The sequence below is a fragment of the Pristiophorus japonicus genome, chromosome 2, assembly GCF_044704955.1.
Source record: "Pristiophorus japonicus isolate sPriJap1 chromosome 2, sPriJap1.hap1, whole genome shotgun sequence".
Lineage (NCBI taxonomy): Eukaryota > Metazoa > Chordata > Chondrichthyes > Pristiophoridae > Pristiophorus > Pristiophorus japonicus.
In genome coordinates this window covers 331,729,633-331,753,565 of record NC_091978.1, presented here as the reverse complement: position 1 = coordinate 331,753,565, position 23,933 = coordinate 331,729,633, and the positions used below count along the sequence as shown (strand labels likewise).

At 44.7% G+C, this 23,933-nt stretch overlaps 1 protein-coding gene across 6 annotated transcripts in view; it reads right to left on the bottom strand.

Annotated features, from left to right (window-relative positions):
* The window catches only part of inpp4b (inositol polyphosphate-4-phosphatase type II B), a 697,459-nt gene that overhangs the window by 336,348 nt on the left and 337,178 nt on the right, over window positions 1-23,933 (bottom strand). For all 6 annotated transcript variants that reach the window (XM_070872076.1, XM_070872113.1, XM_070872087.1 and 3 more), the window contains one exon: window positions 14-125. In XM_070872076.1, coding sequence (XP_070728177.1) covers window positions 14-125 — 112 coding nt within the window. The remainder of the gene's footprint in view (window positions 1-13; window positions 126-23,933) is intronic.

Below are 23,933 nucleotides of genomic sequence, written 5' to 3'. Positions count from 1 at the left end.
TATATTTTTTTACCTTTTGCCTTGACACTTCAGCAGGAGTTTGGTCTGTTTCTTCATTCTCATTCTCTCCCATTTTAAGGTTGCTGACCACTATGGTCCCCACTTTGCTTGAACCATCTAGAGGGCTGAAACATAAATGAATACCTCCTGACTTAAGGTAAAAGGAATTCTCAGCAGCATTTCACTGGTAATTGCATGTTCTCAAACGGGCGTGCCACATAAGATTTTTTAAATATTATGCCTTTCAAAATATTGCTTGCACGCAAACATATTTTGGCTGCAGGTCTCAGTTTCTGTTTTATTTTAAGATGCTCATGTTGCATCTGTTTATAAATGGACAACATGTCAATCATATTGCCCTGTACGATGCGACAAGATCGGTACACATACAAAAACCGCAAATATCCAACAAATTAGCAAAGCGCGGCATACAGTAACAAAACTGTTGTTTCAACCCTACTAGTCACAGATACATTTCTGTGAAAATGTGACCAGATAAACTCTTTACTGTAAATATAGTCAGGATGCTGAATCTTTATGGTATCTGTCATGTATGTACTTTTGGGATCACTAGCCACTAGATGGCATCACTGTTGAAGCCCAAGTATGAACGGCCTACCATTTGGTATATTAGTCACTTTGGGCCTTAATAAAGCAGAGCCAAGGTCATATCCTCTTGGAGTTAAACAGTACTCAGTCTAACAGTTATTGCATACACAACATTTGGCAACGAGGCAACAAGAACCTTTGCATGCAAAAATGAGCACAATTGGATTGTTGGAATGATCCGTGGAAGGAGAAGATTGGGAAGACTTTGAGAGCCATTTGAGCTAGTTCTTCATGGCCAACAAAATGGAAGAGGTCGTGACGCAGATCGGCGCCGGGCGGTGTTCCTCACGGTTTGTGGTCCAAAGATTTATGGTCCGATAAAGAATCTACTCCTGCCAGCGAGTCCAACAGAGAAAACATATGAAGAATTGTGAACACTTTTACAGGACCACTTTAAGCCAGATGAAGGCATCATCATCTCGAGATACAGATTTTACACACGCATTCGCTCAGAGGGCCAGAATGCGGCGCCAACCTGAAACATCGAGTGGGATCGTGTAAGTTTGGGGCTGTGTTGGCAGACATGTTGCGGGACTTCTTTGTAATCGGCATCAACCACGAGGTGATCCTGCGTAAACTACTGGCGGTGGAGACATTGGACTTGAACAGGGCCATTACGATCGCTCAGTCATGCATGACAGACGTCCAAAGCTGATATCAGTGAAAAATCAAAACTCGGCAAATACTGTAAATAAGATTGATTCGGCGTTTGGCAGAGCCTAACCGACTGCGTACGCAAAGCCTGTGGCTGCCCAAAGTCTGCCTGTGGGAATGCATCGGATTCCTCCGTGTTGGCGTTGTGGGAGAAATCACTAGCACCAGCAGTACCAATTTAAGCAATATAGTTGCAAAGGCTGTCTGAGAGTGGGGCATCTCCAGCGCAAGTGTCCGCAGATGAGCAAGCGTGCTGCGACACACCACGTAGAGGATGATGGTCAGACTAGCGCGGATCCGAATACGCAATCTGAGATACCAGAGGAGGAAGTGTATGGACAGTACTCGTTCCTAACTAAGAACAAACCGATAATGATCAACGTGAAATTTAATGGGGTGCCGGTATCGATGGAACTGCACGCGGGAAAGAGTCAATCAATAATGAGCCAGAGGGCATTCGACAAGCTGTGGGATACTAAGGCTGTGAGGCCCAGGCCGAGTCCAGTCAATGCCAAGTTGCGCATGTACACCAAAGAACTCATAATGGTGATTGGCAGTGCCACAATTAAAGTGTATGACAGTGTGGTTCATGAGTTACCGCTATGGATTGTCCCAGGCAATGGCCCAACGCTGTTCGGCAGGAACTGCCTTGAAAAAAACAGATGCAATTGGAACGACATCAAGGCGTTGTCGTTGGAGAAAGATACATGTACCCAAGTACTGAGCAAGTTCTCCTCGCTGTTCGAACCAGGCATCGGCAACTTCACGGGAGCCAAGGTGCAGATCCACGTGGGCTCGGATGCAAGACCCATCCATCATAAAGCTCGGGCAGTTCCGTATATGATGAAGGTGAAGGTCGAAATCGAACTGGACAGACTCCAGCATGAAGGGATCATATCACCGGTTGAATTTAATGAATGGCCCATTGTTTCTGTGCTGAAAAGTGATGGCACAGTCAGAATCTGGGGAGACTACAAGGCTATGATCAACAGGGTTTCGAAACAGGATCAGTACCAATTACCGAAGGCTGATGACTTGTTTGCAACGCTAGCCGGGGGAAGTTGCTCACCAAACTGGACTTGATGCTGGCCTACATGACACAGGAGCTGGTTGAGACATGCATTAACATGCATAAAGGACTGTTCATTTCTCACAGGTGCCCTTTTGGAATTCGCTCAGCTGCAGCAATATTTCAGAGGAACATGGAGAGTCTACTGAAGTCTGTTCCCAGAACCGTCGTGTTCCAAGATGACATCCTGATCACAGATCATGACTCCGAGGAACATCTGGACAAAGTGGGACTCAGACTGAAACGCTCGAAGTGTGTCTTCATGGCACCAGAGGTTGAATCCCTGGGGTGGAAAATTGCTGCTGACGGCATCAGGCCCACGGATGCGAAAACCAAGGCCATCAAGAATGCACACAAGCCACAGAATGTGATGGAGCTGCGTTCGTTCCTGGGTCAACTCAACTACTTTGGTAACTTCCGACCTAAATTGAGCACCTTATTAGAACCACTGCACATGTTGCTAAGAAAAGGCTGGGTGTGGGGTACATCTCAAGACAGAGCTTTTGAGAAAGCCACTAATCTGCTTTGCTCTAACAAGCTGCTGGTACATCATGACCCATGTAAACGTTTAGTATTGGCCTGTGATGCTTCGTCATATGGAATTGCGTACTCCAACAAGCTCATGAGTCGAGTAAACTTCAACCAGTCGCATATGCTTCAAAAAGTTTGTCTAAAGCGGAAAGAGCCTACATCATGGTAGAGAAAGAAGTACTAGTCTGTGTGCATGGGGTTATAAAGATGCATCAGTACCTGTTTGGTCTTCGGTTTGAACTAGAGACAGAGCACAAGCCGCTCATTTCACTGTTCTCTGAAAACAAAGGTATCAATACCAATGCTTCGTCCCGCTGACATAATCCGCTTATGATTGTGTCATTCGCCATAGACATGGCACCGAGAATTATGCTGATGCTTTGAGCCGTCTGCCATTGCCCACACCGGAGGTGGAAACGCCACAACCGGCGGACCTATTGTTAGTTATGGATGCTTTTGAGCGTGAAGGAATCCCTGTCACGGCTCAAGAAGTTAAGACCTGGACCAGCCAGGACCCGATTTTATCGGTGGTGAAGAGCTGCATCCTCAAAGGTGATTGGTCTGCCATACCCAAGCAAATGTACGAGGAGACCAAACCTTACACTCATCGCAAAGATGAACTGTCTATTCAGTCGGATTGTATACTGTGGGGCAATCCTGTTGTTATGCCCAAGAAAGGAAGAGAGAAATTTATACATGAGCTACATAGCACACATCCCGGCATTGTAATTATGAAAGCCATCACCAGGTCTCATGTATAGTGGCCGGGAATTGACTCTGAGCTGGAATCATGTGTGCATCAGTGCAACACTTGCATGCAGCTCAGCAAAGCACCAGCGGAATCGCCGCCGAGTCTGTGGTCATGGCCGTCCAAACCATGGTCCAGTAGCCTCATAGACTTTGCAAATCCCTTCCTGGGCAAGATGTTTTTAATTGTGATGGATGCATATTCGAATTGGATAGAGTGTATAATCATATCATCCAGCACATCCACAGCTACCATTGAGAATCTCAGTGTCATGTTCGAGACACATGGTCTGCCTGACACCGTTGTTAGCGACAACAGATCGTGCTTCATCAGTCAGGAGTTTAAAGAGTTAATGAAACTCAAATGGTATCAAACATGTAAGGTCAGCACCGTTCAAACCTGCATCCAATGGGCAAGCAGAACGTGCTGTCCAAATCATAAAACAGAGCATGAAGTGAGTAACCCAAGGGTCACTGCAGACCTGCCTGTCATGCATACTGCTTAGTTACAGGGCAAGACTACACACGCTTACCGGGGTCTCGTCTGCTGAACTAATGATGAAGAAAGGACTTAAGACCAAGCCATCTCTTGTACACCCTGACTTGAATAATCATGTTGAATATAGAAGATAACGTCAGCAGGGTATCACAATCGCGCAGCTGTGTCACGCGATATTTCTGTAAATGATCCAGTATATGTTCTGAATTATGGTCAGGGTCCCAAGTGGATCACTGGTAGTGTCACGGCCAAGGAGGGCAACAGAGTATTTATTGTCAAGCTCAAAAATGGCCAAACATGCAGGAAACATGTGGATCAGACAAAGCTGTGGCACACAGACGAACCGGAACAGTCGGAGGAAGAGACAATCGACGACCAACCAACCTACCCCCAGTTATCAGCGAAGTCAGTGGTCATCAGTGAATCGGGACTTTCAATCACTTACATGTTCAATAAAAATGGACTTTCAATCCCTGACATGGCCATTGCCACTCCCACCAGGTCAGCCACCCAGCCACCAGTCACAGCAGACTCTGAACACTCACCCACGGCTGGAGTTGAACTGAGACGGTCAACCTGGGAGCATAAAACACCGGACCGTCTCAATTTGTAAAAGACTGTGTTAATATCTCAGAGGGGGGTATTGTCATGTATATACTTTTGGGATCACTAGCCACTAGATGGCATCACTGTTGGAGGTCATTGGGCTGCACGCACAAGTGTGCAGCCCAAGTATAAAAGGCCAGCTATTTTGTATATTAGTCACTTTGGGCCAAGGTCATACCTCTTGGAGTTAAACAGTACTCAGTCTAACAGTTATTGCATACACAACAGTATCAGAATTAAATATCAATGCAGAAGTTAGATTATCATATAACGTGTCTAGATTTCTAAATTCATCTACAGGTATATCAATTCAAGGATAATATTTTCTATGCAAGGACAGGCTTGTGCTGCACCCTGACTTCAGCAGTAAATAATGTACTAACTGACCTAAAAAAGATCTGAGACCCATCTAGACTATAATATTTTCTGGCTGTTGGTGGGCAGATCAGTTCAACTAATGTATAAAGGATAACTACATGGATGTTTTACTCACTGGCCCATATGAAATAACTACAGCAACTGGGGCAGAAACTAGGTTGTGAATCACACAGTAAGGATTCCTCTCTCTGCTATATGGAGCAACATTATAAATCCATTCATGAAGAATTTCTCCATTCTGTATTTCTAGTTATACTTAAACTTGTTAGAATCATACAATGATGCAGCACAGAAGGAGGCCATTTAGCCCATTGTGCCTCTACCAGCTCATTGAAAGAGCATTCTCTGCTCTTTCCCCATAGCCTGCAATTTTTTGCTTTTCAAGTATTTATCCAATTCTCTTTTAAAAGTTACTATTGAATCTGCTTCCACCACCCTTTCAGGCAATGCAATCCAGAGCAGCGTGGAGGCCCAGACCTGCGGAAGAACACCAGCGGCAGGTCAGGGCCATAAAAGGAGCGGCGTGCGGAGGCCTGGGAGCAGCGTGGAGGCATACCACTCCAGGGAGCAGCACGAGCTGCGACGGCAATGAAGAGTGACGTCAGCAAGGTCCAGGTCAGTGATTGGAGCGTGGGCAGATACAGCAGGAGCTGAGAGGTCGGGGCAAAAGAGCGGCAAGAGACTGTAGAGGAACGTGATCGGGGCCCAGAAGTAGCGTGATTTCAGGACCAGGGGCCCAGGGGCAGCATGGGCCAGCCCACACTGTGATATGTGTGCACCAGGTCCATACAGCAGAGCAGGTCTCCAGTCGTCTTGGATAACCCTTGCCACTGGACCAAGACCGAGCTCTGTCAAACCATTGTGGTGGTGTGGTGTGCAATGGTCACCACACGTTAAAAAAATCCACGCACAGGCATCTTCAGGAAGTAGTTCACGATCTGGAATTTTAGGTCCTTCATTGGAACACCTGTGAACTTATCCTTTTTTTGGCGTGGAAGCAAGTCATCCTCGTTTCGAGGGACCGCCGATGATGATGATAACTCGCTGCGTTAAAAAATATCCTCATCTCTTCTCTGGTTCTTTTGCCAATTACCTTAAACCCTGTGTCCTCTGGTTACCAACCCCATAGCCAGTGGAAACAGTTCTTTCTTTGTTACACTATGAAAACCCCTCAAAATTTTGAGCACCTCTATTAAATCTCCCATTAACTTTCTCTGCCCAAAAGAGACCAATCTCAGCTTCTCTAATCTCTCCACATAACTGCAGCCCCTCATCGCTGGTACCATTCTAGCAAATCTCCTCTGCATGCTCTCCAAGGTTTTGACATCCTTCCTAAAGTGTGGTGCCCAAAATTGGACACTATACTCCAGCTGAGGCCTAACCAGTGTTTTATGTAGGTTTGGCATAACGTCCTTGCTTTTGTACTCTTGTGCCTCTATTTATAAAGCCAAGGATCCCATATGCTTTTTTAACAGCTTTCTCAACTTGTTCTGCATCCTTCAAAGATTTGTGTATGTAAACCCCCAAGTCTCTCTGTTGCTGCACCTCTTTTAAAATTCTACCATTGAGTTTATATCGCCAGATTGTTCTTTTACATTATTTCATTATTTTGCTAAAAACACCAAATAGGATAAATCTTCACAGGCTCATTTACAATGGGGCCTGAATTTGCGGTCGGCGGTTTCCTGCGGGGAAATGACTCCGATCCGCAAATACAATCCGTGTCTACCTGGAGCCTCGGGATCCACAGCAACTTGTGCTCCTGGGCCTCTCTGGAAACGCGCGGGTAATGGCCCACGTATCCCAGGGGCACACGCAGTTCGCAAGTGCCCCTGGGATCACGTCAGTCGGCCCAACCAACAAAAGAGCGATCCCCATTCATGCTTTTATGGGGATTCTGTACATACAGAATGTACATACATACCTATTTTCTATGTTTCTATACTATGGTACTATGGAATCCATCTAAAATATGAATGGGATGATTTCCACAGCATTCGAATCTTCAGCAGTCATGCATCACAATAGATCATTTAGATCAAAAATCTCTACATTTTATTATACTTGACTTGAAGGAGAGAGAAAATAAATGGGAGTTAATACTTGTTCTTACCCCTGGAAGAAACCATTGTTGTAAAAATGAGGGGAGGGTGGAATATTATCTCACTAACATCTGGATAGTTGCATTGGACTTAGTGAATTTTTCATTATCACACACATGTATCAACAACAGCCCTTTTCATATGGTGATATTATTATTAGACCATTGAAAACTGCTCCTTTTTATCCTCAAATAAAAGTGCTTAAAGCAGTGCAGGAGAATTTAAATTAGATGGGGAACAGCAAAGTGAATCTTACAGCATGTGGGAGAGGGGCTGAAAATAAAGACTGAGAAGAGTAAAAGAGGACTAATACAGAAGTTTTAATGGGAAGGAGATATAGTAAGATGTAACTAAGGGCAGATAGGAGAAAAATTGAATAGGGTGTGGCTGAGGTAATAAATGAGAACTTTGCATCTGTCTTCACCAAGGAAGATGCTGTCATAGGCATAGTGAAGGAAGAGGTAGAGGAGATACCCAATGCGATAAAAATTGATAAAGATGAGTTACTAGAAAGGCTGGCTGTACTTAAACTAGATAAGTCACCAGGACTGCATGGGATGCATCGTGAGGGAAGTGAAGGAAGAAATTGTGGAGGTACTGGCCATAATCTTTCAAACCTCCTTAGTACCAGAGGACTGGAGAATTGCAAACGTTACACCCTTGTTCAAAAAAGGTTGTAAAGATAAACCTAGCAACTACAGGCTAGTTAGTTTAACCTCGGTAGCCAAGCCACAGAAAGGGCACCGACAGCAAAAGCTGTCAGTGGCACCGACCAGCGGCAGCGCCATTCCTGCTGCACAATTCCAGAAAGGGGTCATTTCCCGCAGGGCAATTTCGGGACGGGGTCAGTACGCCGGTCGCGTGCACGAAGCAGCAGGAAAATGGGCGGAGCGGTCCCCTACAGTGCTCCAAACCTGAAGGAGGGCAATATTTAAAATGGCGGCCCCTCCACGAAGACTCGCCGGCCAGTCCGCACCAACCCATAGCTGTCGCTTTCAGGCGGTCATGGGCCTTATAGAATGAGGCAATTTTGGCCCCATAGAGTGGAAATTATGATGAACCTGTATAAAACACTGGTTCGGCCTCAACTGGAGTATTGTGTCCAATTCTGGGCACCGCACTTTAGGAAGGTGTGAAGAGAGGGTGCAGGAAAGATTTACGAGAATTATTCCAGGGATGAGGGATTTCAGTTATTGGATAGACTGGAAGCTGGGGTTGTTCCCCTTGGAAAAGAAAAGATTGGGAGGAGATTGGATAGATGTGTTCAAAATCATGAGGGGTCGGGACAGAGTCGATAGAGAGAAACTGTTCCCATTAGCAGAAGAGTCGAGAACCAAAGGACACAGATCACAGATTTAAGGTGATTGGCAAAAGAACCAAAGGCAACATAAGAAAATACTTTTTTTCTCAAATGCATCGAGTGGTTAGGATCTTGAATGCATTCCCTGAAAAGGTGGAGGAGGCAGACTCAATCACAGCTTTCAAAAGGGAGATGGATAAGTACCTGAAAGCAAAGAATTTGCAGGGCTACGGGGAAAGGGCAGGGGAGTGGGACCAGCTGTTGTGCTCTTGCAGAGAGCCGGAACTGGTTTGATGGGCCGAATGGTGGCCTTCTGTGCTGTAACCATTCTATGATTCTATGAGAGGTTAAAGAAGATAGCAAAGGCAAGAGAAGAAAGGGAAAGGGTACTGAGGAATTTGAATGTGTCGGGGTTGCAGTGTTTTTTGAAAATGTGCAAATCAATTCAGTTTTGGAGGGGGAGAGACAGTAAAAGAATAAACCAAACTTCTTCAATTAAAAAAAAATGGTGGAAATTATTACATCCTTTTTGAAAAAAGAAGAGAGTGAACTTGGGAAATTAGTAACCAATTAATCTTTTCTCTAGAGTTGACTTTCACGATAATAACAGGTACAACGTCCCAAATCCAGAAACCTCGGGACCGAGGTCATTCGGTTTTCGGGTTTTTCCAGATTACTGAGAAGGGTCACTTCTGATGTCTGGGGCTGAAGATGGGCCAGAAATAGGAATTTTCAACATGGAAATTGCTGGTGTAGTTGCAAGCTGTAGATCTTGGGCACTCTACTGCAATACCCTTTGAAACATATCAAATAATTTTAATTGTTTAAGTAATTTGGGCTTTTATTGATTAATTTTTCCCAAATTTTATACACCTGCATTATTTCCTCTTCACTTATGCAGTTTCATTGCTCTAGGGCGTTAATTAATTCTTGACATAGTGCTTTTAACATAGAAAAATTACACAAGAAATTTTGTAAAAAACTGGGTTCTAAGGACGGAAAGAAAGAGGGAAAGAAAAAAGAAAAACAAAGTAAGTAAGTGGAGGGGCGAGAAGGGAGGAAGTTACTTGCAATGGCGGAGGAACTTAACACAATCGCAACCACTAAGGAGGTGGTACTCAGTAAGATAATGGGGCTAAAGGCAGAAAAATCCCCTGGACCTGATGGCTTGCATCCTAGGGTCTTAAGAGAAGTACTGGCAGGGATAGTGGATGCATTGGTTGTAATTTGTCAAAATTCCCTGGATTCTGGGGAGGTCCCAGCAGATTGGAAAACTGCAAATGTAACGCCCCTATTTAAAAAAGGAGGCAGATAAAAAGCAGGAAACTATACACTAGTTAGCCTAACATCTGTGGTTGGGATGATGTTGGAGTCCATTATTAAAGAAGCAGTAGCAGAACATTTGGAAAAGCAAAATTCGGTCAGGGAGAGTCAGCATGGATTTATGAAGGGGAAATCATGTTTTGACAAATTTGCTGGAATTCTTTGAGGATGTAACGAACAGGGTGGATAAAGGGGAACCAGTGGATGTGGTGGATTTGGACTTCCAGAAGTCATTTGACAAGGTGCCACATAAAAGGTTACTGCACAAGATAAAGGTTCACGGAGTTGGGGATAATATATTAGCATGGATAGAGGATTGGCTAATGAACAGAAAACAGAGAGTAGGAATAAATGGTTCATTCACAGGTTGGCAATTTGTCATGTACGCAAACTCTTTGTATTCACTATGTAACTATGTACAATGTACCACCTGAGGCACTGCTGTTGGAGGCCCAGGGGTTTCCTGCCCTGGGTGCGCAGGGGCATATAAAAGGCAGCCAGCCATGCTGCTACTCACTTTGCAGTCATATTAAATGGACTGAAGTCACACAGCTCTTACTCACAGTACAAGGCCTTGTGGAGTTATTCGATGGTAACTGCAGACATAATACAATCAGTAACCAATGGGGTGCCGCAGGGATCAGTGCTGGGACCACAACTATTTATAATCTATATTAACGACTTGGAGGAAGGGACTGAGTGTAACGTAGCCAAGTTTGCCAACGATACAAAGATGGGAGGAAAAGCAATGTGTGAGGAGGACACACAAAATCTACAAAAGGACATAGACAGGCTAAATGAGTGGGCAAAAATTTGGCAGATGGAGTATAATGTTGGAAAGTGTGAGGCAGAAAAAAAAAATCAAAGAGCAAGTTATTATTTAAATGGAGAAAGATTGCAAAGTGCCGCAGTACAGCGGGACCTGGGGGTACTTGTGCGTGAAACACAAAAGGTTAGTATGCAGGTACAGCAAGTGATCAGGAAGGCCAATGGAATCTTGGCCTTTATTGCAAAGGGGATGGAGTATAAAAGCAGGGAAGTCTTGCTACAGGTGTACAGGTTATTGGTGAGGGCACACCTGGAATACTGCGTGCAGTTTTGGTTTCCATATTTACGAAAGGATATACTTGCTTTGGAGGCAGTTCAGAGAAGGTTCACTCGGTTGATTCCGGAGATGAGGGGTTGACTTATGAGACAAGGTTGAGTAGGTTGGGCCTCTACTCATTGCAATTCAGAAGAATAAAAGGTGATCTTATCAAAACGTACAAGATTATGAGGGCGCTTGACAAAGTGAATGCAGAGAGGATGTTTCCAGTGATAGGGGAAACTGGAACTAGAGGGCATAATCTTCGAATAAGGGGCTACCCATTTAAAACGGAGATGAGGAGAAATTTCTTCTCTGAGGGTTGTGGATCTGTGAAATTCGCTGCCTCAGAGAGCTGTGGAAGCTGGGACATTGAATAAATTTAAGACAGAAAAAAAAAGAGTTTCTTAAACAATAAGGGAAGGGGTTATGGAGAGTGGGCAGGGAAGTGGACCCGAGTCCATGATCAGATCAGCCATGATCGTATTAAATGGTGGGGCAGGCTCGAGTGACCATATGGCCTTCTCCTGCTCCCATTTCTTATGTTCTTATGCTCTTATATATAGTGTCTTTCACCACAACAGGCCAAAATCAGAGGAATGGAAAGTTTGGAGGTAGGGAGTTTATAGCACTGGAGGAGGTTCCAGAGAGAAGGATGAGTAATATCATGAAGCGATTTAAACAGAAAGATGAGAATTTTAAATTTGAGGTGCAGGGCTACAGGAAAAGAGCAGGGGAGTGGGACTAGCTTAAGTGCTCTTGCAGAGAGCCGGCACAGGCTTGACTGGCCGAATGGCCTCCTTCTGTACTGTAACCATTCTATGATTCTGTGTGTTGAGATACCAAGAACCAATGTAAATCAGCGACGACAGGGGTGATTGGCAAGCAGAAATTGGTACAGGAAAGGACACTGACAACAGAGTTTGGAATAAGTTAACCTTTATGGAGGGTGGAGGATGGGAGGCTGGTCAGGCAAGCATTGAAATAGTCAAGTCTGAAGATAGCAGAAGCATTTCTGAGGGTTTCAGCAGCAGCTGAGCTTAGGCAAGGATGACGGGTGGCAATGTTACAAAGGAGGAAGTAGGCACTCCTTGTGATGGGATTGAACGGCTCGGCCAAAGTAACAGTGAGGCAGTGTGAGAAGCCGCAAGAAAATTCACCCCGATGATTCTATGAAGACAAAACAAAGTGTAATTTATATTTTTTCAGTAGAGTAAGTGAAGTTTTCTCATCATCATACTCAGTTCACCTTCCACACTTGTACCATTAACAGAACTATAATAATCCATTTATATAGCGCCTTTAACATAGTAAAACGTCCCAAGGCATTTCACAGGAGCGATTATCAAACAAAATTTGACACAAGCCATATAAGGACATATTAGGATAGGTGACCAAAAGCTTTGTCAAAGAGGTAGGAATTAAGGAGTATCTTAAAGGAGGAGAGAAAGTTAGAGAGGCACAGAGATTTAGGGAGGGAGAGCTTATGGCCTAGGCAGCTGAAGGCACAGCCGCCAAAGGCGAAGCGATGAACTTCAGGGTTAGTTGCCACGTTTATGCAAACAAGAAACCTGACCAGCTAATTAAATTGACATAAATTTGCAGTAAAAGCCCAAAAAGTTATAAGAACTTAAGAAATAGGAGCAGGAGTAGGCCACCTGGCCCCTCGAGCCTGCTTCGTCACTTAATAAGATCATGGTTGATCGGATCATGGACTCAGCTCCACTTCCCTGCTCGTTCCCCATAACCCTTTATTCCCTTATTGCTAAAAAATCTGTCTACCTCCGCCTTAAATATATTCAATGACCCAGCCTCCACAGCTCTCTGGGGCAGAGAATTCCACAGATTTACAACCCTCAGAGAAGAAATTCCTCATCTCAGTTTAAATGGGCGGCTCCTTATTCTGAGACATTGGGCCCAATTTTGGCCATGCCGTTTTTTTGGCACACTGACCCGTTGTGCGCTATAAAGTTCCTGAAAAAAAAAGGCCCCAGCCTGGCCGCTCTGCAGAGCCTCCAGTGCCCTGGCGCGGCGCAGCTATATCAGTGGGGGGCGGAGCTACAGGCCTGCACCGTAACAAGTGCCGGCAGTGTCGCGCTTGTCTAGTGGTGTTGGCCCCGATGATTGTGCATGCACAAACACCGAAACTTGGCACTCGGCCATTTTTGAAGTGCATCACTGTGAAGCCTCGTTTCAGTTTAACAATACTGGCTGCTTGCTGCCAGAACCGTACCCGATTTGATTTTTGAGCAACCCTAGAAATGGACACCCAGTGCTCCTGCTTGAAATAGGTGTGAGCCTTAAGAAAATCTCTCCTCTCCCTCCCCCACCTCCCGATGCCACTGAGCCCAGCCTTTCCTCTCCCCCCCCCCCCCCCCCCCCGCAATGCTGCGTCTGCTCTCAAGCAGCCCAGCCTTTCCTCTCCCTCCCCGCCCCAAACCTCCCGATGCGTCTTTGCCGGTCTCCCCTATCCCACGCCGAATGGCCTCCCGTACAGGCCGGCCCACTGCCTTTCCCGGCCCAAGGTAGGATTTACTTCAAATATTTAATTGTTAATCAATTGTTTACCTCAGTACTTTATTTTTATTTCGTTATTTTAACTTTTATTTGTAATGTTTGCTGCTTGGTGCTTGGGTGCAGGTCGTTACTTACTTACCTGCGCCGATTTCTTAACTGCCCGCAATGTCTTTCAGAGCTGGCCACATACGCTGACCTAAGTCGATTTGGTGTAAGTATTAGCTGGCCAAAATGGCATAAATGGCCAAAACTGGCCTAAGTGTCTGGGAACACCGCCTTTTGAAAAAAAAACGGAACGAAAAGAAATCGTACCTAACTAAGTTACTCTGGAGCAAGTTTATTGAGGAAAATGTTTTTTTTTTGGACACGCCAGAAAAAACTTACTCCAAAAAAATTGGAGCGAGTCATGGCCAAAATTGGGCCCACTGTCCTAGTTTTAGTTTCCCCTACAAGTGGAAATATACTCTCTGCATCTACCTTGTCGAGCCCCCTCATTATCTTATAAGTTTCGAGAAGATCGCCTCTCATTCTTCTGAACTCCAATGAGTATTGCCCCAACCTATTCAACCTGTCTTGATAAGTCAACCCCTTCATCTCTGGAATCAACCTAGTGAACCTCCTCTGAACAGCCTCCAATGCAAGTATATCCTTCCTTAAATATGGAGACCAAAACTAAACGCAGTACTCAGGGTATGGCCTAACCAATGCAGTTGTAGCTGGACTTCAGCTTTTATGTTCTATCCCCCTTGCAATAAAGGCCAACATTCCATTTGCCTTCCTGATTACTTGCTGTACCTGCATACTAACTTTGTGTTTCATGCATAAGGATCCCCAGGTTCCTCTGTACTGCAGCACTTTGCAATTTTTCTCCATTTAAATTATAATTTGCTTGTCAATTTTTTCTGCCAAAGTGAATAACCTCACATTTTCCCACATTATACTCCTGCCAAATTTTTGCACACTTGCTTATCCTGTCTATATCCCTTTGCAGATTTTTTGTGTCCTCCTCACAATTTGTTTTCCCACCCATCTTTGTATCATCAGCAAACTTGGCTACATTACACTCGGTCCTTTCATCCAAGTCATTAATATAGATTGTAAATAGTTGAGGACCCAGCATCAATCCCTGCAGCACCCTAGTAGTTACAGTTTGCCAACTGGAAAATTACCCATTTATCCCAACTCTGTTTTCTGTTAGTTAGCCAATCCACTATCCATGCGAATATATTACCATCAACCCCGTGAACTTTTATCTTTTGCAGTAACCTTTTATGTGGCACCTTATCAAATGCCTTCTGGAAATCCAAATACACCACATCCACTGGTTCGCCCTTATCCACCCTGCTCGTTATATCCTCAAAGAACTCCAGTAAATTTGTCAAACATGATTTCCCTTTCATAAAACCATGCTGACTCTGCTTGATTGAATTATGTTTTTCCAAATGTCCCGCTACTGCTTCTTTAATAATGGACTCCAGCATTTTCCCAACGACAGATGTTAGGCTAACTGGTCTATAGTTTCCTGCTTTTTGTCTGCCTCCTGATCAAAGGCTGTACAGTATGAATTGATAATAGATCCATGGTTCACAGCATTCTAAGAAATAATTTCAAACATCTCTCCTCTTAAAGTTTATAATTAACGTGACATGGTGATCTTGAGTAGTACTTTAATTATCTCGCCATCCCCTACTCTGGAAGGAAATTCACTGGAATATTTGCTGAAACAGTATTATAACAGAAATAACAATGTAATCAAATAGAGAAAGGTAGAAGGTTGGCTGGTGTATTGTGCTGTAAATCATAGAAAAATTATGACAAGAGGAGGTCATTCAGCCCTTCGTGTCCGTGCCAGTTGAAAAAGAGTTAACTAGCCTAATCCCATTTTCCAGCACTAGGTCCATAGCCCTGTAGGTCACGGCTCTTTAAGTACACATCCAAGTACTTTTTAAGTGTGATGAGGGTTTCTGTCTCTACCACCCTTTCAGGCAGTGAGTTCCAGACTCCCACCAGCTTCTGGGTGAAAAAATGTTTCCTCATCTCCCCTCAAATCCTTCTACCAAATACTTTAAATCTATGCCCCCTGGTTATTGATCCCTCTGCGAAGGGAAACAGGTCCTTCCTATCTAGGCTCCTCATAATTTTACATTCCTCAATTAAATCTCCCCTCAACCACCTCTGTTCCAAAGAAAACCCCAGCCTATTCAATCTTTCCTCATAGCTAAAAATTCCAATCCAGGTAGCCTCCTCGCAAATCTCCTCTGTACCTTCTCTTGTGCACTCACATCCTTCCTGTAATGTGGTGACCAGAACTGTACACTAACAATATCCCAACAGTGGATAGTCAAGGGGCTTTCGGGGCGGGCAGGGGAGAGAGGAATTTTACACAATCACAATCACAATCACTAAGGAGGTGGTACTCAGTAAGATAATGGGACTAAATATGGATAAATCCCCTGGACCTGATGGATTGCATCCTAGGGACTTGAGAAGTACCAGCAGGGTCAGTGGGTGCATTGGTTGTAATTTACCAAAATTCCCTGGATTCTGGGGAGGTCCCAGCAGATTGGAAAACTGCAAATGTAACGCCCCTATTTTAAAAAGGAAGCAGACAAAAAGAGGAAACTATAGACCAGTTAGCCTAACATCTGTGGTTGGGAAAATGTTGGAGTCCATTATTAAAGAAGCAGTAGCAGGACATTTGGAAAATCATAATTCGGTCAGGCAGAGTCAGCATGGATTTATGAAGGGGAAGTCATGATTGAAAAATGTTCTGGAATTCTTTGAGGATGTAACAAACGGGTGGATAAAGGGGAACCAGTGAGTGTGGTGTATTTGGACTTCGAGAAGGCATTTGACAAGGGGCCACATAAAAAGTTACTGCACAAGATAAAAGTTCATGGGTTGGGGTAATATATTAACAGGATTGGCTAACTAACAGAGAACAGAGAGTCGGGATAAATGGTTCATTCTCTGGTTGGCAATCAGTAACTAGTGGAGTGCCGCAGGGATCAATGCTGGGACCCCAACTATTTACAATCTATATTAACGACTTGGAAGAAAGGACTGAGTGTAACGTAGCCAAATTTGCTGATGATACAAAGATGGGAGGAAAAGCAATGTGTGAAGAGGACACAAAAAATCTGCAAAAGGACATAGACAGGCTAAGTGAATGGGCAATAATTTGGCAGATGGAGTATAATGTTGGAAAGTGTGAGGTCATGCACTTTGGCAGGAAAAAAAAATCAAAGGGCAAGTTATTATTTAAATGGAGAAAAATTGCAAAGTACTGCAGGACCTGGGGGTACTTGTGCATGAAGCACAAAAGGATAGTATGCAGGTACAGCAAGTGATCAGGAAGGCGAATGGAATCTTGGCCTTTATTGCAAAGGGGATAGAGTATAAAAGCAGGGAAGTCTTGCTACAGTTGTACAGGGTATTGGTGAGGCCACACCTGGAATACTGCATGCAGTTTTGGTTTCCATATTTACGAAAGGATATACTTGCTTTGAAGGCAGTTCGGAGAAGGTTCACTCGGTTGATTCCGGAGATGAGGGGGTTGACTTATGAGGAAAGATTGAGTAGGTTGGGCCTCTACTCATTGTAATTCAGAAGAATGAAAGATGATCTTATCGAAAAGCATAAGATTATGAGGGGCTTGACAAGGTGGATGCAGAGAGGATGTTTCCAGTGATAGGGGAGACTGGAACTCAGGGACATAATCTTAGAATAAGGGGCCGCCCATTTAAAACTGATGAGGAGAAATGTCTTCTCTGAGGGTTGTAAATCTATGGAATTCGCTGCCTCAGAGAGCTGTGGAAGCTGGGACATTGAATACAGTTAAGACAGAAATAGACAGTTTCTTAACCGATAAGGGATTAAGAGGTTATGGAAAGCAGGCAGGGAAGTGGACCTGAGTCCATGATCAGATCAGCCATGATCGTATTAAATGGCGGAGCAGGCTCGAGGGGCCGTACGGCCTACTCCTGCTCCTATTTCTTATGTTCTTATGTAACTGTACGCAGTACTCAAGCTGTGGCCTAACTAGTGTTGTATACAATTCCTGCTCTTATATTCTAAGCCTCGGCTAATAAAGGAAAACATTCCATATGCATCTTATCGACCTGTCCTGCTACCTTTAAGGATCTATGGACATAAACTTCAAGGTCCTTCTGTTCCTCCACACCTCTCAGTATCCTCCCATTTATTGTATATTCCCTTGCCTTGTTGCACCTCCACAAATGCATTAGCTCACGTTAGAGGGCAGAAAGATTGCAGGGAGAAGAGGCATCTCAGAAATGTTACAAAGTGATTGTGAATTGATTAAAAGATGAATGAAATATTCTGAAAACTGATGCTATTTTAATCATGATTATTCATATCATTAATAATCCAGCAAATCACACCTATGCTCCATGTGAAAAGCTTTGCTTGTGCTTTTCTATTCAATGTCAACATGTGTAGTTAACTGAAGTACAGAAACAGGCCATTCAGCCCAACCAGTCCATGCCAGTGTTTATGCTCCACTCGAGCCTCCGAATAGATCACCCTAAAAAAGTACAGAAATGAACAGGAAATGGAACATGCTACAAATGCACAACAGGTCAAATCAACAACTGAAAGCGAAAGGTAGATTATTCCCAATGTGACTCTTCAGCAAACTCAAGTGTTTACCTGTCCTTCTTGGTTTTTAGTTCAGATTTCCCAAATTCAGATTTCTTAATTCTAATTTAAACCAATTTACATTGAGACACTTTGGCATGGTAAGGAACAAAGTATTTCACACAACAAATTAAATTTGAAGTACAGGAAGTATCATCTTGGCTCATTGGTAATACGCTCGGGTCTGCTCCGCCATTCAGTGGGATCACGGCTAATCATCGACCTCAGCTCCACTTTCTTGCCAAATCCCCATAACCTTCGATTCCCCTAGGAGAAGGGGTAAGCCAAATAGGACCGAGATGAGGAGAAACTTTTTCACCCAGAGAATTGCGAACCTGTGGAATTCTCTGTCACAGAAAGTTGTTGAGTCCAGTTCGTTGGACATATTCAAAAGGGAGTTAGATGTGGCCCTTACAGTTAAAGGGATCAGGGGGTATGGAGAGAAGGCTGGGGTGGGGTACTGAGGTTGAATGATCAGCCATGATCATATTGAATGGTGGTGCAGGCTCGAAGGGCCGAATGGCCTACTCCTGCACCTATTTTCTATGTTTCTATGCTCACCTGACTCAGAAGGTTGTGGGTTTAAGTTCCACTCCTGGACTTGGGCACTTAATGAAAGCGAACACTTCAGGGCACTCGTAAGAATTGGCGGTGTCATTCTTCAGATAACATGTTAAACCAGGACTCCTGTGTCTTTTCAGGCAGACATAAAAGATCCCACGGGAATTTTTCGAAGGAGAGAGTTCACCTGGTCCTACCAACATTTATCCCTCAAGCAACGTCACCAAAACAGATTAACTGGTAATTCATCTCCCTGCTGTTTGAGGAACCTTGTTGTGCACCTTAAGATGCTTTGCAAAGGCATAAGGAAAAAATGGACACCAAGCTGAAGGAGGAGATATTAGGAGGTGATGATTGTTAAAAGCTTAATTACATTTCTAGTCCAGGAAGCAGAGTTAGCATGCAAGTACAGCAAGCAATTACGAAGGCAAAGGACATGTTGGCCTTTATTGCAAGGGCATTGGAGTACAAGAGTAAGGAAGTTTTGCTACAATTGTATAGGGCTTTGGTGAGAACACAACTGGAATAAGGAAGGATATACTTGCCTTAAAGGCGGTGCAATGCAGGTTCACTGCCTGGGATGAGAGGGTTGTCCTATGAGGAGAGATTGAGCCTATGCTCTCTGGAGTTTAGAAGAATGATAGGTGATCTCATTGAAATATATAAGATTCTGAAGGGGATTGACAGAGTAGATGTGGAGATTTTTTCCCCTGCCTGGAGGTGTAGAACAAGGGGGCATAGTCTCAGCATAAGGGGTCAGCCATTTAAGACTAAGAGATAGAGGATTTTAAGGAGGCTTTTTTTTCCACTCAGAGGGTTGTGAATCTTTGGATTTTGTCACCCCAAAGGACTGTATACTCAACGATTGAGCATTCATTCAAGACTGAGATAGATAGATTTTTGGACTCTAGGGGAATCAAGGGATATGGAGATTGGGCAGGAAAGTGGAGTTGAGGTTGAAGATCAGCCATGATCTTATTGAATGACGGAGCAGGCTCAAGGGGCCATATGGCCTACTCCTGCACCTAATTATTATGTTCCTATTACAGAGGATAGTGTTAAAGCAGGATCGGCAGGTATAGAGACAGAGGGGTCTCGGAAGGGAATTTAAGAACATGGGGCATAGGAGGCTGATGTGGTCCAGTCAGATCTGATGATGGGTAGCTAATCCAATTGTGTGACAGATGCACAATCTGTGCCCTCTGAGGGCTATACCAGAGGGGGATGAATCATCATAGGCAGTCCCTCGAAATCGAGGAAGACTTGCTTCCACTCTAAAAGTGAGTTCTCAGGTGACTGAAGAGTCCAGTATGGAAACTACAGTCTCTGTCACAAGGGAGACAAACAGTCGTTGGAGGAAAGGAAGGGTGGGGAGTCTGATTTGCCACACGCTCCTTCCGCTGCCTGCGCTTGTTTTCTGCATGCTCTCAGCAACGAGACTCGAGGTGCCCAGCGCCCTCCCAGATGCTCTTCTTCATTAGGGTGGTCTTTGGCCAGGGACTCCCTGATGTCGGTGGGGATGTTGCACTTAATCAAGGAGGCTTTGAGGGTGTCCTTGAAATGTTTCCTCTGCCCACCTGGAGCTCCCTTTCCGGTGGGAGTTCCGAGTAGAGTGCTTGTTTTGGGAGTCTTGTGTCAGGCAGGCGAACAATGTGGCCTGCCCAGCAGAGCTGGTCGAGTGTGGTCAGTGCTTTGATGCTGGGGATGTTGGCCTGATCGAGAACACCGACGTTGGTGCATCTGTCCTCCCAGGGGATTTGCAGGATCTTGCTGAGACATCATTGGTGGTATTTCTCCAGTGATTTGAGGGGTCTACTGCATATGGTCCACATCTCAGCCATACAAAAGGGCGGGTATCACTGCAGCCCTGTAGACCATAAGCTTGGTGCCAGATTTGAGAGCCTGATCTTCGAACATTCTCTTCCTCAGGCGGCTGAAGGCTGCGCTGGTGCACTGGAGGTGGTGTTAAACCTTTTCGTCGATATCTGCCCTTGCTGATCATAGGCTTTCGAGATATGGAAAGTGGTCCACGTTGTCCAGGGCCGTGCTGTGGATTTGATGACCCGGGGGCAGTGCAGTGTGGCGGGGTCAGCTTGGTGGAGGACCTTTATCTTACGGATGTTTAGTGTAAGGCACATGCTTTCATACACCTCGGTGAAGATGTTGACGATGAATAGGACGAGAGCAAATAAAAGTTTTTACTGGGGATAAGGGCATCAAAGATAGAGATGATGGAGTAGTTGAGCAGATTGACAGCTGCAGAAGTATTTTGATGACTAGAAGACCAATGGCTAAGTAGGCAGCTTAAAAATGCAATTGTAAGTGACTTGAAGTAGAGTTCCCCCTCCACCCCCACCGGCAGACACAGAAGGCAGTCAGGTTAGAAGGGGCTAGGGTGGTGTGGGTGGTGAGGGCTACGAGGAAACGGTTGGAGATGGCCTTACCTGTGATTGACAGTTTGAAAGCAGCGAGGCCGCGTGAGATGGCAAGTTCAAGGAGGTAGCCATGCATATGAGTAGGAGAGTTTATATGGAGGGAGAAGTTTAGGAAGGGCAGTGAAACCAGAGGGTGAGGGAGGAACGGAAAGAGGATATTTAAGGGAGATACTGAGAATGTGGCTTGGGGAGCGGTAGATAATAAGGATTATAAAGGAGACACAATGGGGGTGGCGGGGGACAAGGTAAAGTGTTTGAAGGAGGAATAGATGCTAGAGGAGTAAGGGGAAAAAGAGGAAAGGTGTGATTTGGTGATAATGGTCAAACTAAGACTGCAGCACTTTGTGCAGAGTAGGTGGTCGAAAGTATAACCAGGTACAACTACCTGTGATTGGAAAAATGAAAGGTGGCAAGACTGGATGACAGGAAGGTGAGCAGACAGGAGACAGGGGCCTACGAGGGACCGAGAGAAAAAAAAAGGTTGAAGTAATGGGTTCTGCTCTGGAGCAGCAGCAGCTGAAACAGGCACGTGAATGGACAGAGATTAGGAGAAACACATCCTGATTGTAAACAGAGGATAGGGAGGAGAGGATACAAGAGAGTCCAAAGTTAATCCAAGGTACACAATCATACTGATGTCTATTATTTGAAAATCATTTGTATCACATTTTAAAAAATTATTACTGTACTGTTAAAAGTGAACGCAAAAAGAATGTTGTGGAGATGGGGTTTCCCCATAATTCAGTGATACTGAAAGCCCTCTGCTAAAGCCAGAGTCCGTTATTTTAATGAAGCAGAAGAACAACAACTTGCATTTATAGAGCACATTTCATGACCTCAGGACATTCCAAAGAACTTCACAGCCAATGAGGTACGTTTGCAGCGTAGTCACTGTTGTAATGTAGGGAAATGCAGTAGTCAATCTGCACACAGCAAGGTTCCACAAACAGCAATGAGATAAATGACCAATTAAACTGTTTTCTAAGTGATGGTTGAAGGATAATTGTTGGCCAGGACACTGGGAGAACGCTTCTGCCCTTCATGCCATGGGATCTTTTGCATTCACCTGAAAGGGCAAAAGTGGCCTTAGTTTCATGTCTCAGTCAAGAGATGGCACTTCTGACAGTGCAGCACTCCCTTCGTACTTCACCGAAGTGCCAGTCTGTATTATGTGTACAAGTCTCTGGAGTTGGGTTCAAGACACGAGTGTGCTATCACTGAGACAAGGCCGACACAATGGACAGCTTATATTACTGTATTGAGTGTTAGCATAGTGAATTTTTGGCTTGGCTTGATCCCTAACAAGTGAAAGAGAAAAATCTGACAATTCCTGCCATATTCTATGCATGTGCACTATTGAGATTCTCAGGTTAGGTTTTGAAATCTCACACAAGACAGACACTGAATGTCAGATTCCAGGGAGGGTTGGTTTAAGTCAAGCAGGCAGGGTGGATCAGTACTTACTGGACAACAGATGTTGTGCTCCAGCCTAACAGCAAATCCTACCAGCTTGTTTTACTGTAACCAGGCTTTGCGTCAAGCTGTTTGTTTTCTCTGCACTCTGATTATTTACTGTTGTCGATGACCATTTTACTTACATAGTGCTTGAGAAAGCAGTTCAATATTGTCTGTGCTTGTAACTAATCAGGTTTGTCACTGACTGTGAAACTTAGATGAGCTTCAAAAGCCTATTGTGTACCTTTACCCAACCTATCTCACTTGTAAGGAATGAAGCTCATCACTTATCATGTATGAGACTTGCTGGGGAATAATTCTGCGTTTCAAGATATAATGAGTGATTTGCAGGCTATTTGGTTGCATACTAATTCAATAAATAGTCTCACAATTCAGATAGATCTATTACTAAGTTCAAGATCTACACAAACTTTAGAAACACACACTGTAATTCCCACAGTAGCCCAGCCGCCGCCTTCTCCTTCTTAGGCGATCCCTCAAATCGAGGATGACTTGCTTCCACGCCAAAAAGAGATGAGTTCAATGAGTTCACAGGTGTTTCAATGAAGGACCTAATACTCCAGGTCCAAAACTGCATATTGAAGGGTGGAAGATGCCTGTGCGTGGATTTTTTTAACGTGTGGTGACCGTTGCACACCAGCCACCACACGGGCTTCACAGAGCTAGGCCTTTATCCAGTGGCAAGGGTTAACCAAGACGACTGGAGACCTGCTCTGCTGCACGGACCTAGTGTGCACACATATTGCAGTGTGGGCTGGCCCGTGCTGCTCCTGGGCCCTCGCCTCTCCTGGGCCTCGATCACGTCGCTCTGCAATCTCTCGCCACTCCTACGCCCCGACCTTGCTACTCCTGCTGTATCTGCCCACGCTCCAATCACCAACCTGGATTATGGTGACATCCAATCCAGTTGCTCTCTTCACGGTCGTCGCTCTCCTGCACCAGCTCGCGCTGTTCCCTGGAGTGGTATGCTGCCACATTGTTCCAGGGCCCACAGCTCCGCTCGTTTTAAAGGTCCCGACCTGCCGCAGATGTTCCCTTGCAGTTCGGGGCCGCCATGCTAGTGTTCATGCACTGTACAGTAGCCCAGCCTACAGTGTTCAAGAATTTACAGACAGACAGATCACAGATTCATCACAGCCGAACACCAAAACTACATGCTAGTTACATGCTGGTTAAGTGTGTGTATATACAGAAAAATAATGATTCAAAAGTTATCATTTAACATAACATCCACATTACTTACTGTATTCTCAGTTGCTCTGCTTCACTGCTACTTTCTCCCCTTACGACAATGTCTGTGTTGTTTCTCCCCTTCCCTTTCTTTCTCTGCATTATCTCGAGCTATCTCTGCTGTATCCCACTGTCAATCCATCTCATGTTATG